Source organism: Ceratosolen solmsi, unplaced genomic scaffold, assembly GCF_000503995.2.
Source record: "Ceratosolen solmsi marchali unplaced genomic scaffold, CerSol_1.0 scaffold23, whole genome shotgun sequence".
Classification (NCBI taxonomy): Eukaryota; Metazoa; Arthropoda; class Insecta; order Hymenoptera; family Agaonidae; genus Ceratosolen; species Ceratosolen solmsi.
The window spans coordinates 2197059-2213399 of NW_011948430.1; the positions used below are offsets into that span (position 1 = coordinate 2197059).

The 16341-nt window shown below is 38.1% G+C and overlaps 3 protein-coding genes across 5 annotated transcripts in view; all 3 read right to left on the reverse strand.

Moving 5' to 3' along the window:
* LOC105364102 (putative leucine-rich repeat-containing protein DDB_G0290503) overlaps nt 1-3282 on the reverse strand; it is a 9448-nt gene extending 6166 nt beyond the window's left edge. The window contains exons 1-7 of the mRNA XM_011501965.1: nt 2978-3282; nt 2830-2914; nt 1663-1768; nt 1449-1620; nt 760-864; nt 603-671; nt 392-511 (exon numbers count right to left, since the gene is read on the reverse strand). Coding sequence (XP_011500267.1) covers nt 392-511; nt 603-671; nt 760-864; nt 1449-1620; nt 1663-1768; nt 2830-2914; nt 2978-3238 — 918 coding nt within the window. The 5' untranslated portion in view covers nt 3239-3282. The remainder of the gene's footprint in view (nt 1-391; nt 512-602; nt 672-759; nt 865-1448; nt 1621-1662; nt 1769-2829; nt 2915-2977) is intronic.
* A 1128-nt stretch (nt 3283-4410) lies between these two features.
* Nucleotides 4411-7405, reverse strand: par-6 (partitioning defective protein 6). 2 transcript variants are annotated; one of them, XM_011501792.1, is made up of 6 exons: nt 7345-7405; nt 6453-6559; nt 6122-6350; nt 5886-6013; nt 5534-5803; nt 4411-5106 (listed from the first exon to the last, which is right to left on the reverse strand). In XM_011501792.1, the coding sequence occupies exons 2-6, from the start codon at nt 6507-6509 to the stop codon at nt 4813-4815; spliced, it is 978 nt and encodes a 325-aa protein (XP_011500094.1). In that variant the 5' UTR covers nt 6510-6559; nt 7345-7405; the 3' UTR covers nt 4411-4812. The 2 variants fall into 2 exon arrangements, with proteins under 2 accessions (XP_011500094.1, XP_011500093.1); XM_011501791.1 differs by lacking the exon at nt 7345-7405 and adding an exon at nt 6630-6817.
* Nucleotides 7406-12982: 5577 nt separating this feature from the next.
* LOC105363969 (ethanolaminephosphotransferase 1) lies at nt 12983-15891 on the reverse strand. Of its 2 annotated transcripts, XM_011501794.1 has the most exons (7): nt 15066-15891; nt 14894-14962; nt 14632-14824; nt 14145-14565; nt 13876-14056; nt 13616-13792; nt 12983-13394 (listed from the first exon to the last, which is right to left on the reverse strand). In XM_011501794.1, exons 1-7 carry the CDS (start codon nt 15123-15125, stop codon nt 13332-13334), a joined length of 1164 nt encoding a protein of 387 aa, XP_011500096.1. In that variant the 5' UTR covers nt 15126-15891; the 3' UTR covers nt 12983-13331. The 2 variants fall into 2 exon arrangements, with proteins under 2 accessions (XP_011500096.1, XP_011500095.1); XM_011501793.1 differs by lacking the exon at nt 12983-13394 and having other exon boundaries at nt 13457-13792.
* Between the last annotated feature and the right edge of the window lie 450 nt (nt 15892-16341).

The window sequence follows — 16341 nt, forward strand, 5'->3', positions numbered from 1 at the left end:
AAAAAAAAAAAAACAAAAAAAAAAAAAAAAAAAAAATCAAACAACAATTTTCAAATTATTCGTTACTCCGTCTCGTTAAATAGATTATTGTGTGTAATACTTTATTAAGCAGGCTCGTGGCAATGCCACTGACGATCATGAAATGAATGACTTGCTCATAAATAATTTTTAACTGCGCGGGTCACAACAATACTTAAAAGTTATAACTTACAATAATATTAGTAACATAATATTAGTAAATTATTGATAAAGTTTATAATACTCGGTCATATATATTAGTTAGTATACATATACGCGAATGAATATTTGTTTTCTATAAAAATTCGTGGTTTTACGAATATCGGATGGTAGTGAGATCTTGATTTAAATTAATAATTTTATAAATACGTACGATAAGATTTGTGCGCGAAATCTCAGTATTATTGACAATAGCCTGTAATTTCGCAATTTCATCAGCGTCTACCTTTTTGGACTCTAGCACATCTTTCAATTCTCGATCCAATCTTTCATTCTATATTGAAATAAATAAATAAATAATAAAGTTTCTAAGAGAACGTGTGCTGTAAATGCAAATTTTTCGTTTGTATTAATGAATTAATTACGTTCTCTTCCGCGACCCTGAGTTCCTTATTCTTTTGCCGAATTATGTCATCTATTTGCACTTTATACATCTAAAATATTTAACGAAATTTAAAGAATTTTACCATATTTTTTTTATTTTTTTTTTTTTTTTTTTTTTTAACAAACAGCGATACAAACTTGCGAAGTGTTTTCCACTTTCTTATATTTACTCTTCAATTGCTCGATGTATTCCTCCAATTGCTTATTCTGCTTTTGGAATTGATTCAGCACCATTTCTTTTTCCTAGAAAGCGATCTCATAAACATTATACAAGTTAATAAGTTGAAGTCTATGTAAACTAATATAAATTGTTCCTTACAATTATATATCGAATTAAGGAAGAAAATATAACGAGCAAAAAAGAATCCCTTTTTTTTCTTTTCTTTTCTTTTTTTCTTTTTAATCACTACCACTTTAAATGCAATGCTATATTCTCTTTATCAAAATCTTTCTTACTTTGCTTTAGAGTAATTATTTATACTTTTACAGAAAAATAATAATCAGCAAAAACTGAAAGCCTTAAAAATACATTCGCAATCTCGAAATACGTTCACTTGCTATCTCCATTGCCGTGGTGTGAATCGTTTACTTTAGCGTACTTTAACAAATAATTACGAATCGTATGAATATTTCTTATGTACGTAGACGGACGGTTATAAAATTAATTAGCCAATGCCGTCAATGAATTTACACGCGCCAAAGTAATAATAAACGGAATAAAATTAGGTAAGCTTTCGATTGTTTTTCGAAATTTTACGCAGTCCCGGCAGTATCCAGACAATTAAGAAATTCATCCTAGCTAAGCGGTCGATCGACCTCGTACGGACCGCATTCTCGTTTTTCAGGAGCATGATCTCTGACTCCTGGACTATTGTCATGCCAATATTCTCGACAGGTATATTAGAGGATTTCAGCCAATGATGATCTAAATACTTGTTCCTGAACTGTATGAGCGTCGGCTTCTTGTAGCTCATCAGCTGGGTACTTGGGCCTAACGCGCTGCCCTGAAAACAAGACGATAACTTTCATTACTTTCATTACAGCTTCGTCGCATTTGAATACAATTGCCGGTTGCTCACATTGAAGGACTTGCTGCTCCCCTCCTCAAAGGCATTCTCGCCATCGGTTTGATTCTGATTCACAGTATCTGAAAAAAAAGCACGGTTAATGCCTCGGATCGTCCATCCAATTGCCCGGAGTACATATTTAATATTCTATTCTATTAGTATTGTATTTACATTATGTGATTGTAAATTAATTTATTTCGTAATTCTAAGTATTAGTCGCGTTCTTCCATCCGCATCGAATTCTAATATTTTCAATTACTTACGCACCGATATTTTTCGACTGCGTGTACACGGTTAATCTGTTGTTTTATAATCAATGAGATTTCGGTGTGATATTTAATTGTGGTATAGAAAATATTTATACGAATGACAATATTCTTGTCGAGGATAAATGGAAACAAGTTAAAATTGGTCAAAACGGAAGAAAGACATTAGTCGACATTGCTAATTACTCGGTTCCCGAGGCAACTTAACGACATAAATTTACAATTTTAAATTATTATTTTTTAACGTATATTAGTCATGTTGAATTGATACGACATTCGGAGAAACCGATATTTTTTCGTTTAAAAATAATTTTAAAATGTACCGCTTGACCTAGAAATCTTGTTTGAAGCAAATATCTTATACGCACGGGCTAATTCTTAATTTTTCTTACAAAATAATAAAGAGTTTATAATAGTTTTAAGAGCAAATTGAAAATTGTAAATACTTTTGTATCTATATTTTATTGAATCAAATAAGAAAATAAGATACGACTATTTCAAATTTGCTTATAGTTAATTTCTGTTCTCATTTGTGCGTCGTTTATAAATTGTAAAGTCGTAAGCTACAAGAATAATAATATAAATAAAAAAAAAAAATGAAATGAAAGCAAAGAAGAAGAAAAATCTTGAATCTTTTATATTTTTATTTTATAATAACTTTCGTGTTAAACATTTTTAAAAACTGCTTCGACAGAGTACTTTGCCGTGAACGTAACTTAATTTATCATACAATTAACCTTATTCTAAATTTTTTGTTTTTTGAAAGTAAATACTTCTAAGCGTCGGTATTGATATTACGAGCTAAAAAATTCAAATAAAATGAATAGGATATATTTGACATTATCAAGTATAAGATTTGTGTCGTTGTTACTTACCAACGACAAGTGATGAACAATTACTGTCCAAATTTGAACATTTAATTAATTTGTCACTCTCTGCATTTACATAATCGAATTTAATCTGAAAGTCATAATTTACATTATGAGACGATGCTCGCAGTCGATTTTACATTCGTTCGCTTACGTTTCTCAATTGATTGAATTGCTCGTTGGTGAGTTTCAATGACTGATAGCCGTGGAGTTCTTTTCTAACAATATCAAGCTCCTTTTCCGCGCAGGATCCCAAACTGATAAGGTGATTGATAACGTCGTCTTGACAAGCATTTTTTAATACAGTTGAATTCCAAAAATTTTTATCCACAATATAATCGCCAAGCTCATAAACGTTTTTTTGATAATCGGGACTCAGTGAAAATATCTCGAATCCGTAATCAATAAAGGACATATCGTTAAAGAACTTTACTAATGGATATTTACAGAATTAAAAGAAAAAAATTATTAAAAAAAAAAATTCTATATTAATAATAAAAAATTTAAAAGAAAAATGTATGTGGGATTCATTAGCAAGATTTACCGGATACTAACGACGCGCTTCTTTTGTTTAAAAGCCATAGTAACATAAACGTGCCGATTAACGTACCTCGACAATTATATTAATTGCTGATTTATTTAATGTTTATTTCCTCGGGGCATAGATTAACAAATGTATTTTAAACGCTTGACCGTGGATATTCGAATTTTAATAATATAATACACCCGGCCGAACATGGTTAAACGAAGTAACTCGAATTAAACTAATGGAAAGCTAACGACCACGAAATCTAAACATATTGCTAAGGTTTTCATTAATAGAGGGAGAAAATCGCTTAATTAAAATTACGAAAATTATTACTATCTTACAGCTACCCACCAACTCCTACCTACAATACACTTTGTTTGCCACTTAAATATTAAATATACAATCGTAAAAATAACCATGTAGACACAAGAATTTTTTACAGTAAAATATTTTATTTCTCATCAGCAGCCATTGCGATGTAAATACAAAATTGCTAAGTCTTTTTTTACAATATAATACTTTTATAAGAATTTTTTCGATCACGTCAAATATAAATTAAGTTAATTTATGCGACCGATGGGGTGTGCGGCGATTCCTTCGTAACTCTTAAAAGCACGCGTTTACAAAGAATTTTCTTAAACAAAAGCTTCGACTAATTTTACCTGCTGCGAGCTCGATCGATATATACTATTTAATTCGAGAGCAACATTTTATAATAAATCCAATAAATCCTTTAGCCTATAACAAATAGTTTGCCCTCGTTTATTCTTATTGCTATAGGAATGTTATTGTACATACAATCTTACAAATCTTATAAATCATCAATCCTCGTTCATTCTTATTGCTACAAAAATATTATTGTACTTTTCATTTATAAGTTATAACAGTAGTAATCAACGAGGCCTAATGATTGCTAAGGATTTTTTATAATAATGCTGCTGTCTAATCGTGAATCAACTATTATTCATCGATGTCGCACCAAGTAATTATTCCAAATTTGTTTCTTCTAAAGACAATTGTTATTAAGGTGCCAGCATTTAGGAGTTACGCTTAGCATTTATGAATTGCCGCACACTCCATCGGCCGCACATATTAATTTAATTTATATTTGTTAAATAAAATTATTTTCCTTGTTCCTCTGGTGATTGGGTACGCGCCCCCTGGCGTCTCCTTGACTAGTCACGCAAGGAGCAACGAGATTTCGCGCGTATATTAAGTATCGAGTAAATTAATTGGCCCGATCCTTTGCGACTCCCCTCCTGCCCCTTTAGGCATAGCCGCGTAAAAGCACCGAGGATGGTACTTCATGCGCGACGTTATTGTTATACAATTTTAAGAAAAGCAGCAACGTCGCGCACAAAGTGCCATCCCCGGTGCTTTTACGAGGTTATGCCTAAACGGTAAGAGGGGAGAAGGGAAGTCACTTGTCGTCTCGGGATGAGTAATCGACAGGCGACCAATCAGAGATGCAGAACGCCTTGGTCATGATGACTGAACTGATGATGATGGTGAGTCTGATGGTGCGATGCACCTGTCGCGTCGTCGTGAAGATTAACTCCTGTTAAGTCCACGATTTCGTCAGCGTCTTCGTCGCTGCCCGTGGCTGCACTTTGCATCGACTGCTGACTGCCGGATGACAGTTGGCTGTTGCGCGAAAAGGAACCCCGACGCGGCATTGCCAAGGCTGCTCTCTGATTTGCAGGCTTAACCGTAATTATCAAGTTCGATGAATTAGCAATCATCATATCTGTAACCTGCAAGTGATTTTTGCGATTTATTATTTTGTATCATCTTGTATCTATTTTGTAGCTTCTTTATATTCACATTTTCAATGCCCGCAATGCGTGATAGTATACTCTAATTGGATGAGAAATGTAGGATACATTAAGGAGGAATGAGTAATCAAGTTTAAACAATGGCCTCCATATCGTTTACTTAACAAAGCATGTTTATCGCGGTCTGTCTCAAAGTACTAAAATGCATAGGTATTCGCAGGCACTTTCATGAAAACCGATAAAAAATGTCTTGTAAGACCGTAGGGACTTTGGACTTTTATGTTGCATTGGATTCTTGCAAGAGTACAAACTTTAGCATAAGACGATCGCTGTCGTCTACAAGCGTCTGGGTCACTTCCTCTTGAGGAACGGTACAAATATAACCGAGGTGATAAATAAAGTGTACCTGATCCAGAGTTTTGCCTGCAACCTCGATGCCATTAACTTCCAGCACCTCGTCGTTAACTGCTAATAAACCCGTTCCCTCCGCAAGGCCACCAGGTACGAGTCTACTTATGAAAACACCAGGAACCTTCTCGAAACTACCTGTGGAACCTACTCTGAAACTCTCGCCATCCTTAATATAAAAACCAAGAGGCTTGTCTAGACCATGTTTTAAAAGTTTCACACGTCTGCATGTCTCTGGTAAAATATCAACATCAATTATCGCCGAGACCTACATAGTACATTAGATTTATAAAATTAATACAAATTTTTTATAGGTTATAAAATTTGATATCGAATTTCTGTACGCTTACTTGTCTAAAATCATGAGGATTTGATATTGCAAGAGGTTTTGGTTTCCCAGGCGTTCCACCAAGTATACTCGATATTATGTTTTTTGGCTTGATTGTATTATAACCATTCATATCGTCGAAGCCATCACCTGCAACAATTACTAGATGCAATCCGATGCACGATATATTATCGCAGTTCTTTGAGTAAAGACTAATTGTCAGTAGCAAAGATACTTATGGCTAATAAAGATACGCACCTTGCCTCTGTATCAAAATTCTTAAAAGTGGTCTAGCAGCGACAAGTGCCCTAGCTAAGTTATTGTCATTATTAATCGGTAAGAGGTCCCCGTCCATAGGATCAGTATACCAAATATTGAAATTCAACTCTGGACCTATATCGTGCCTTTCGGCCAATAATTTTCTGAAGTCCTCGTAACTGGTAGACTCATTTCGATTAACGGAAAATCTTATGATATCAGCATCGAACTATCAGTAACAAAAGATCAGGTAACATTAATTAGACGTGTAAAGACGAATGTATTGCAAGGGACTGGAAAACAAGATCAGGAGCTCGTATCATCCACTTACCTTACTCTTAACAGCAACGATACTGCTATCAACCTGATGGAGTTTATTCTTGGACATTTTTCCAACTTTGAGGGACACCGTTCCGTCACAGTCGTCTTGGCAACAGCCTGTCGGGAAAATGTAGAAAGTGTGAAAAATGCAAAACAGCTGCATATGCGATTGTAATGACGAGCGCACCGTCGGTCATAATGAACAATAGTGCCGAAAATACACGTTCAAACAATTCCAAACGCTATTAATACATAAACACAAAAATATTCTTCGCGATTACCCACGCGTACTATGTCGAAGCCCTACTAACGATCACCAAGTCAGGTTAGTCTCCTTCTTACGCGCGGCTACCAAATGCGTGTCCCCTACCCCACTTCCATCACTGTTACTACCACCTCCATTACCACCACTACCACCTTCACCACCTTCTTCACTACCTTCTTCACAACCTTCTTCTACACCGCCACCAACAGCAGCACCACCACTACCAGTACGACCGTCAATCCGAATGGTTCGATGCAGAAGCGCATTTGCCTCGCGATGGAAATAATGAGCACCGTGTCTCCCCCCCCCCACTCTTACTCTGCCCCTGTGACCGTCTATCCACCTAAACGCCACCACCACCTCCTCTCTCGCTCTCCACCGATCTCCCACCCTGTTCGACCGTCCCGCTACCAACGGACAACAACGACGACAACGATAATGACAACGACACAACGATAACGACGACGACACAATAACGACAACAACGACAATGACAACGGCACAACGACAACAACTACGGTAAGAAGCGATTGTCCCTCACCTCGATTATCCTAGATCGGAGATTAAAATTTTTTAATATGCCAAGCACATACAAAAAGAGTTGTCGTTATTCCCTTCAACCGGGAAATAATCTTACCGTTGGTGCGAGTTGATGGAGAATCTCTTGACTCGCTCTCTCTCTCTCTCTCTCTCTCTCTCTCTCTCTCTCTCTCTCTTCCTATATATATATCTATATATTTCTCCGGGGACGTGCGTAATTTCAGGGCGCGATGCAGGTGTCCCCGTAGCTACGCGCACGACTAATATCGCTTGACCTCGGCGTTCGCTAGCATGAATCAAAACAGCCGCATTTCGATGAAATGAGTGTGTTGGCGTCAGTGCTCGGCATGACGTCACGGACACCTGCTCGCGCTCTCTCTCCTCGACGTCCAAGTCAGCCGTTGCGCCCGTGTGCCGAAGACGTATCGCGCTGGTGATGGTAGCAGCGACCAGCGACCAGCGACCAGTGACCAGCGACCAGCGACCAGCGACCAGCGACCAGCGACCAGCGACCAGGGATCAGCAACCAGCAACCAGCAACCAGCAACCAGCAAACTCACCAATTAGCCTCCAGCTTTTCCGAGCTACTACGAGCTACGGCGGTGCCTTACCACAAAATCAACAGCCACGCACCAACATAATAATGACCGGGAACACTCGCCTCCTCGTCCGGTCTCGGCCTCTCCGTCGAGCTCTCAACTTAGCCCCCCCCCCCCCCGCGCCCCCCCCCCCCCCCCCCCCCTGCCACTGCCACTGCCACCCACACTTTGTCGTGATCCGGGGGGCTACCGCCGTGAAGAGAAATCGCCGTGAGGTGGCCGTGGGCTCCTCGCTAGCACCGCTGGGCCCCGACTCTCGCCTCTTCCCCGATGCACTACACACATCACCGATGCTTCGACGCGTATTGTGCCCCCGCGAACTCAGAGGGGCGGATATTTCGATGCGGAATGCGACGACGGACTTTCTTCCTCAAATCCCGCTTATCGTTTATCATCGATTATTGATGCGGCCACTACTGGCGTGTCTCTTGACGACTTTCCTTCTTTCCTCCGCCTCGCTGCTGCCGTTGCTGCTGCCGTTGCTGCTGCCGTTGCTGCTGCCGTTGCCGCTGCCGTTGCCGCTCTACGTGCCACCCCACCTTAAACACAGCCGACATCAACACGGACGTGCATTCCGATTCCAGCCTCGGCTACGTGTGCGTGCCTGCATTGCGTGCATGCACGCTCCGAGGTAGCTCAGCCTTATGTATTGGAACGTGGAATGCTTTACTAAATTACCGGCCAACGAGCCAATACACCTTTTCCACCTCTCCACACCCCCCAGTCCCACTATCCCGTCATTCCCCTCCGCCACCATCGCCGCTGCCGTTGCCGCTGCTGCCGCCGCCGCAACCATCACCGTCACCGTCACCGTCACCGTCACCATCACCTCCAACCCCCACCACGACCACTTTCTCCTCCGAGCCTGCCACCTTCGCCACCTCCGCTACTACCTCCACCGCGACTACGACGACGATGAGGACGAGGATCGGCGACAATGCCAATGACAACGACTACTCGCAACGGTGTAGTACCGCAATCGCGAACCTTCTTACCCGCGCCTGCATTATTCTTCCAATACGAAAGGTTAAAGCGTTATTGGGGGATATAGGGACGGCGCAGTTGCTGCCGCCACTGGAACGACCGCAGCTGCCGATGCAGACGTACGAGGACGTGTGTCTCACGGCGCAAAGAAAAAATTTTCCGAACGCAAGTCATTATCAACGTGTCGACCTTGTTTTGGTTCTTTTTGTTTTCTTTCCATCGTCTGCCCCGACACTTGTCATTTGCTTTTAATTGCATGAACGCCGTCCTGCTAATGCTTGTACCAACGTAAATTACCGAGCTTATAAAGAAAGAAGAGCGCCAGGTGCGTGGGTTGGTGGGATGGGGGAGGGGGAATGGAGAGGAATGGGGATTGTCTCAATTCGCAATATTTAAATCGTTAAGTCATAACGATCTTAAGTCTTGCTTCGCACAAATCCCTTTAAATTATCTAATGAACTTTATTTATTGAATTTTGATAAATTGTCGATGAGCCGTAGATCGGAATTTTCACGGCCTTCTCCTACTTATCGTGTGTAACGATCGAATTGTAATGTTGCCTTACTTGGCAATAATTCTTCGCAGCTAAATTAAGGAATTGTTCCAAGTATGTCAATGGAAGATTGTTTCGCGGATAATTAATTATCGCTTATATAAATAAACAAAGGTGTAGGAATGCAGACTCGTGTCTGCGTATTTACGTAAATATTGATTGAATTTTCGTTCAAATGCGTGCGTGTAAATTATTGTAAAATTATTCTACACTACTCTCCTTAGATAATAATGAAAGTAAAAAATTATGTAGATAAATGTCGTTGAGAGCAGCAGAGTTGTAGTATTATAAATATTGGAATAATTACTACCGTGCATGGAATGTAAATCGAATTACCTTCCAATTTTCATCGATCGTATTGGAGTTTCCTATATCTATGATTAAGGGAATAAAGTTTTAATAAAAAGAAAGCAATGATCTTTAATATAACAAAACCTATTATCTCTCGTCTCTATCATGAATAACCTACAATTACATCTACATTTACATCTGCATAGATAATCGACTATAAAATCATAACGCTTCCATCGATCCTAATAATTTCATAAGTTGCGTTTAACTATCGCAACTTGTGGAAAGTCAATATTTCAAACTTTTCATATATATCTGTTTATGCCAATAAAAAATAATTCTAAAACGACGGCCATCGTTATTATTATTATTATTGTTATTATTATTGTTATTATTTAATTTTATTTTTTATTTATTTATTTTTTTTTTTTCATTACAGTGAATTATACATTTTGTATAATAAATAAATCTCAATTATTGGACGATAATCTTGACAATTTCTTAAAATTTCAAAATACCAGCAAAATTAATGTAAATAGTTAAAAATTGAAAAACCATAGATACATTTGTCATAAACGATTCCCATTGTTTTCTGTTATTAGCAAATTTTTATGCAATTTATTCTACAGAGCACTTTTTTTTTTAACTTTTTCATGACAAACAATGAGACGAATGGTTTACAAGTAAACAAAGACTTAGTAACAAAGACAAGCGTGAATTTTATATTGAAACAAATCAATTCCACAGTTTAATATGTATCTAATAATAGGCTTATATATCAATTGGATCATGATGCATTTTGATATTTCAATATATCACTATTTATTTTAAAAATATTTTTTATTTAAATTCGAATAAGTTTTTACAACTTCTTAAAATGTTTTTAATTTTTAATGTTGAAAATGATAACAATGACTACTACTAATGGATAAAGATTAAAGTCAACGTATAATAGTATGAATAATCAATGTTCACAAGGTATACAACTTTTGCTTGTATTTTACATATAAATTAGTAATTATACTATAAACATTATTCCTTATCTTTTTGTTAAGATAATTGTAAGATGACACAACGATTATAAATTAGGTAAATTATTTTTGGTAAATTATTATACATAAACTTAATTAATAGTCTTAAAAATTAAGAAGCTAATGAAATAAACAATTTTCATGGTGGAATACAACAGAATGCAGGATAACTATACAACATATTCAGAATGCGAATAGTTAAAGAAAAATATTTGAAGATGCATAAATCTTAAATTAAAACTTACTTTATTATTAATTTTTCTTATATAAATTATAATTACTTTGCATCGGTAAAAAGTATAAATATATATAGTAGGAGGAAATTTTGTCTAAATTTGTCGAATATATGTATTTACGAAATTCTTTGTGACATAAACGTTTTAGTAAGACACTTTTTGATGATATAATTATCTAGCTTGTATCTGATAATAAGTCATATAAAACCATCTCAATTTATTTATTACTAAAAATATTTTGTAAAACAGATCAATATATGCTACAAAATACTTCATTTAATAATATTTATGCAAATCGTGTAAATTCTCAATTTTTCAACACTGATAAGAACAAATTTAATCATATTCTAACATTGATATTAAATGTACATTGGTACAAGTTCGTTCGCTTATCGATTTAGAATTAGACTTTGTATAAGCATAAATACAAAGCACCAATACAATGGTTGAAATCATAATAATATATATTGACATTTACAGTACAGCATATACACATGTAAAAAAACCAGTTTTACAATTTATATATATGTATATATATATATATATATATATATATATATATATATATATATATATATACATACATACATTATATGGCGCAATATGTGCCAAGTAATTTGTACATTGTTTTTTTATATATTTTTTTTTTTTTTTTTTTTTTTTTTTTTTTTTTTTTTTTTTTTTGTAATAATAGAATAATAACAAATTAATTATGCATCGATGCCATTGTTTGAAATGCTTAATTACAAGGAAAAACATAATATACAAATCTTATTCTTATATAACATAATATTTTCTACTTATTACTTGTAAGATGCATTCTTAACGTTATAGAAAGCAGTTGTTAAAACAAATAAATTTCGGATTTACATCTTACAAAGATTTGTTAAATGACTCGATGAATCTTTGAACACATAAAATTATAGTAATAACATTAAATACTAATTAAACTATGTTTTTTTTTTGGCCCATCCAACGCATAGGCATTTTGGAACATAAATTTAAGTTTGTTCGTTTGATAAATTTACGTTTCAATTTTTGTAATAAATTGTATCTTGTAAGCCAATGCAAATACAACAAGAAATTAAAGTAATCTTATATGACTAGGGATTACATAATGTCTTGCATACGAAAGCTTCTTTTAGAACAGAATTTCAAGCATTCGTTGGGTACTTTTCTTTCTCTCCACGTTAAGCTTTTAAAAAAAATTTCGGAACAACAGTTAATTATAGTCTTTTGAAAAATGCGTCATAAGTTTAAAGTATACATTGTTGAGTGCTTAATTAAAATTTCAGCTAACACTAATTATTAACGTTACGACAATTGAATTGAATACAAACAGAGCGAGCACATTATTTATTTAGTGATTGATTGATTGATTGATTGATTGATTGATCGATCGATAGACAAGAAACTCTGTGTTTATGTTTATATGTAAGCAGATTGTAGGCCAACAATTAGTCATTTTAATGTTGAACTAAACGAGTTTGCTGCTTATTAAATATCTTTCGAGCTTATTCGATATTGAACTACATCATTTGCATCGTGATCAAGGAGGTAGAGACAACACGAAGCGATAAGAGTTGGTGCTGACAATCATAGTTAAAAAATTTCAAGGAACTATCGAATAATAATTGCATTCCAAATAAGAAATTCAAAATAAGATTGTTATTATAGCTAATGATGCATCGATTGAATGCCAGTTTGAACGTGAAGTTCGATCATCGCGATGAATCCGACATTAATCATGTGAATTTATTTACAATTTATAACCTTGCCAACAATGTTCAAATAAGGGAACAAACATGTTGGAGCTAAATGTGATTCCAAGGGACAATACATGATAAAAACGAAGAGGTGCGTTTACCTTATACGTGAGCCAAAACCAAACTAAATCTACAGAAAATAAAATAAAATCTAGAATGTAATAAGTCGTTTCTGTAATACCATACATTCAAAGTGCGATATAAATCATATTTTTGGTATGTGTGGTGCGCGCGCGCGCGTGTGTGTGTCTGTGTCTGTATACATATCCATATACTCTGCATTGTACATCAGGTTCTTTAATTCTCTATGATATTAATATGTGATCGGCTTTGTGATAAGCAATCACGATTTTCATCACAGTATTATGAGATTAGATTTGCTATGGCGTCTTGTCAGATCACAAAAAGACACATCGATATACAATGCTTTGTGTCCAAGTCTTCAAATTAATAAAATTATTGAGGAAATTAGAAACATTATCATATGAGAAATCTCTTTGTGATTGAAATAGGTTACAATAAAATTTGTCAGATCTTTGTTATTCGCTTTAGTCTGTTCACGCTGTAACAGATACTATCCACCTATTATTACCTTCGTTTTCAGCATGTATCGTCAGCAAGTAGTCATTCCGAATGATTTTTTATACGGAAAGTATGAATTCTAAAATGACGACACATCTGACGTACCTATAAAAAAAAAAAGAAAAGACAAACAATTAATATCGCAAACGAAATTTTAAATACATTTAATACGCGATCAACGATAAAACGTTAACAGTGTGAAATTAATGCTTAAGTATGCAAAGATTCGCTTAAAAATATACAGGCACACATGATATATACATTCGTCGCGCAATGGACATACGCATTGAACTCCCAGTGCGTATAGATGACTGAACAATACTTACGACACACGAGCCATAATGTACGTGCGTTGCTAAAGCAATTGCAGCCAATAAGTACAGTAGTTGCAGATCTAGAGAAGGTAAAAGGTAAGCAAGACACGCTGTACAAAAGACAGGAAGAAGTATCCACGGCAATATTTCACACCTAGTATTACTCATTTGCGCAACTATTAAACGACACTGAAAAAGAAAAATTAATAAATCCATGAGATTGTGATTGCACGCGTTGATTAGAATATGTAATAATGAAAAAGTTATGTTACACATATATTGGAAAATACTGTTCCAATGGCAAAATAAATAATTCGAGGATCTTGATCGATTATTTTATTAGGAGAGTGCATCACCCAAGTAGTTGCGATCGCAAAAAGTATGGTTAACGGTATTAGTGGTCTTAGCGCTTCAGGCAACGTTCGCATCTTTCCAGTCTTGTCTCTATACGATCTAAGAGACACGGGATGCTCGTTAGAAGCATTTATAAACAACGAACCAGTCGCATTAAGCTACTCGTGTAAATAGAAATTTCACTCACTTGTAAATATTCCACAAGACAACGGGCAGGTTAGACACTAGCGCGCTAACGTACAAAAGCATTTCAAACATCGAGCCAGCGGAGATTCCACCAGGCAAGTCAAACTTCCACGCCGAGTGTCCGGCGACGCTCGTTAAGACAAAGACCACGATGGTCGCCACCATCGACACGTCGTATCCCCATGGCAAGAACAGCACACCCGTATTGTACTTCTCCCAATGACTCAGGTAAAAGTTCACAAACACGTTCCATAAAATGAAATACATCCTCAGGGGCGACACGCTGTGCTCTGTCCTACCAAACACCGAATATATGCAACTGGTTATTAACACAGCTGTCCAACTGTCGAGACCATGATCGAAGAGCTCTCCCAGGGGTCCCGACGTTTGCGTTCTCCTAGCCTGCTTGCCGTCGATTCCATCTGCAAATGTCATTAGTCCCGCAGCTCAAAAATTAGATCGATGACACACTCGCTCGTCTCACTTACCAAGCGTATAAGCCATGAATATATTAAACGCAGCCATCGCAAAAAACCACTTTGGAATGGCAGGATACTGAGGATGATCGTCGCTCGACGCAAAGAAATAATAATCATACATGGCAAACATAATAAAGTTAACGACCGTGAACAGGAAGCCCGCGTACGTTAATGCGTTTGGTGCGACCCATTTTGGACAGTACTGCAATGTAGCAAAGATAATCATTAGTCAGCCATCGACCTCGACAACGTCGAGCAATAATCCACTTACCTGGATCACCCTATCCCAAAACGGGTGCATAACATATAAACTGAGCGGGCTCGTATCCAGCGAGTTGTACTGTAACGGACAAGTTGCGCATTAATACAACAATTAATCAACGCTTGCGTCGCCCCTCTCCCATCCCTTAACAATCCATCATTAATTAACAATAATCATTTACTTTGTAATTCTCGAAGCCCGACAGGTGCTCCTGCGACAAATACTCCATCTCCAAAATCATCGTCAACAAAATTACGTCCTCTTCATCCGAATCGAGATTATTAGAGCGGCCAACCGCGATCAATCGTGACTAGCTGCGGGCTCCCGCTCGCGGCCGTAGGCCCCGGGATAATCAGCCGAAAACGGAGTCCACCAATGACTCGGTCGTCGCTACGGACTTGACTCGCTCTGGCCGATACGGCAACGAGCCGAGAGCGCACGTGTCTCGGCCTGACGAGGTACGCTAACACGATGTCGTGACGATGAGTCTGCCGTTTTACTCTCCTTCTCCGTCCGCTCGGTGGTGGTCCACCACACCTCTCCTTTCCTCGGCCTCAACGCACCTACGACTCCGGCCGCCGAGATATCCAGCCCCGCGCCGCCTCCCTCATTGCTTCCACGGCAATCTAAACTAGGCTATAATATAATAATAATAACCTTGGCCACCGCCACCGCGATCAACACTGGCGCGCGCACCACTAGCGGCATTCACCAAGTCGATCGCGATCCGTCTTATAACCTGGCCTCGTATCAACCCCCGAACCTACCCGCGAAGCTACCCACAATGCTATCCCCGAAGTAACCAACGAGGTTGCCGTTAATAGTACTGGCTGGCTCTGAGACTCGATGTAGTGGTACCGCCGGTGTCCGTGTGTCCTCCTCCTCCGTTTTCACGTTGTCGTTGGGAAGGAGCGCGTTAGGGGCGCTGCACGACGAGGCCGAGAAGGCCCGTGGCTCGTAATCGCTCTCTGCTCCCTTGTCCCTCACCCTCAACCGTTCCCGCTCGACACCACACCACCACCACCACACAAACCGGCAATACAAAAACCCAAGCACCCTCCGCCCCTCGTGTCCCGCACAACCGCACGGCTCGCGCCCTCGTCCTACCCCAAGGCTTTATGTATGCGCGCGCGCGCTACCCCTCTCGCCCCGCCAGTCGCGCTATCGGATGGGCGGACGGACGCGCACGTGCGCATGAAAAGTGTCGCTGCCGACGTCGACGCTCGAAAGTCGTTTGAACGATCAGGCGACGTCCGGAGACTCCTATGCCAGTTAAACTTGACGCTTCTTTTCAAAATAGAGAGAATCCGCGCCGCTGGATACCTTCAATACTCATATCATTTGACTGCATATCTATATAAGAGCCCTACTTAACGAGCATAGCTACTCCACGGACGATATATCTGCTTCTTTCTCTACGGTCGCGCGCTTCTTCCGCCTCTCCCCCCCCCCCCCCC

Coding starts and splice junctions, on each gene's coding strand:
- LOC105363969 (XM_011501793.1), bottom strand. CDS start 15,125: ATGATTTTGGAGATGGAGTATTTGTCGCAGGAGCACCTGTCGGGCTTC. Junction 14,825..14,893: donor TTTGGGATAGGGTGATCCAG/GTAAGTGGATTA, acceptor GCTACATTGCAG/TACTGTCCAAAATGGGTCGC. Junction 14,566..14,631: donor ATTCATGGCTTATACGCTTG/GTAAGTGAGACG, acceptor TGACATTTGCAG/ATGGAATCGACGGCAAGCAG.
- par-6 (XM_011501791.1), bottom strand. Junction 6,014..6,121: donor AATTTTGATACAGAGGCAAG/GTGCGTATCTTT, acceptor TAATTGTTGCAG/GTGATGGCTTCGACGATATG. Junction 5,804..5,885: donor ATCCTCATGATTTTAGACAA/GTAAGCGTACAG, acceptor TGTACTATGTAG/GTCTCGGCGATAATTGATGT.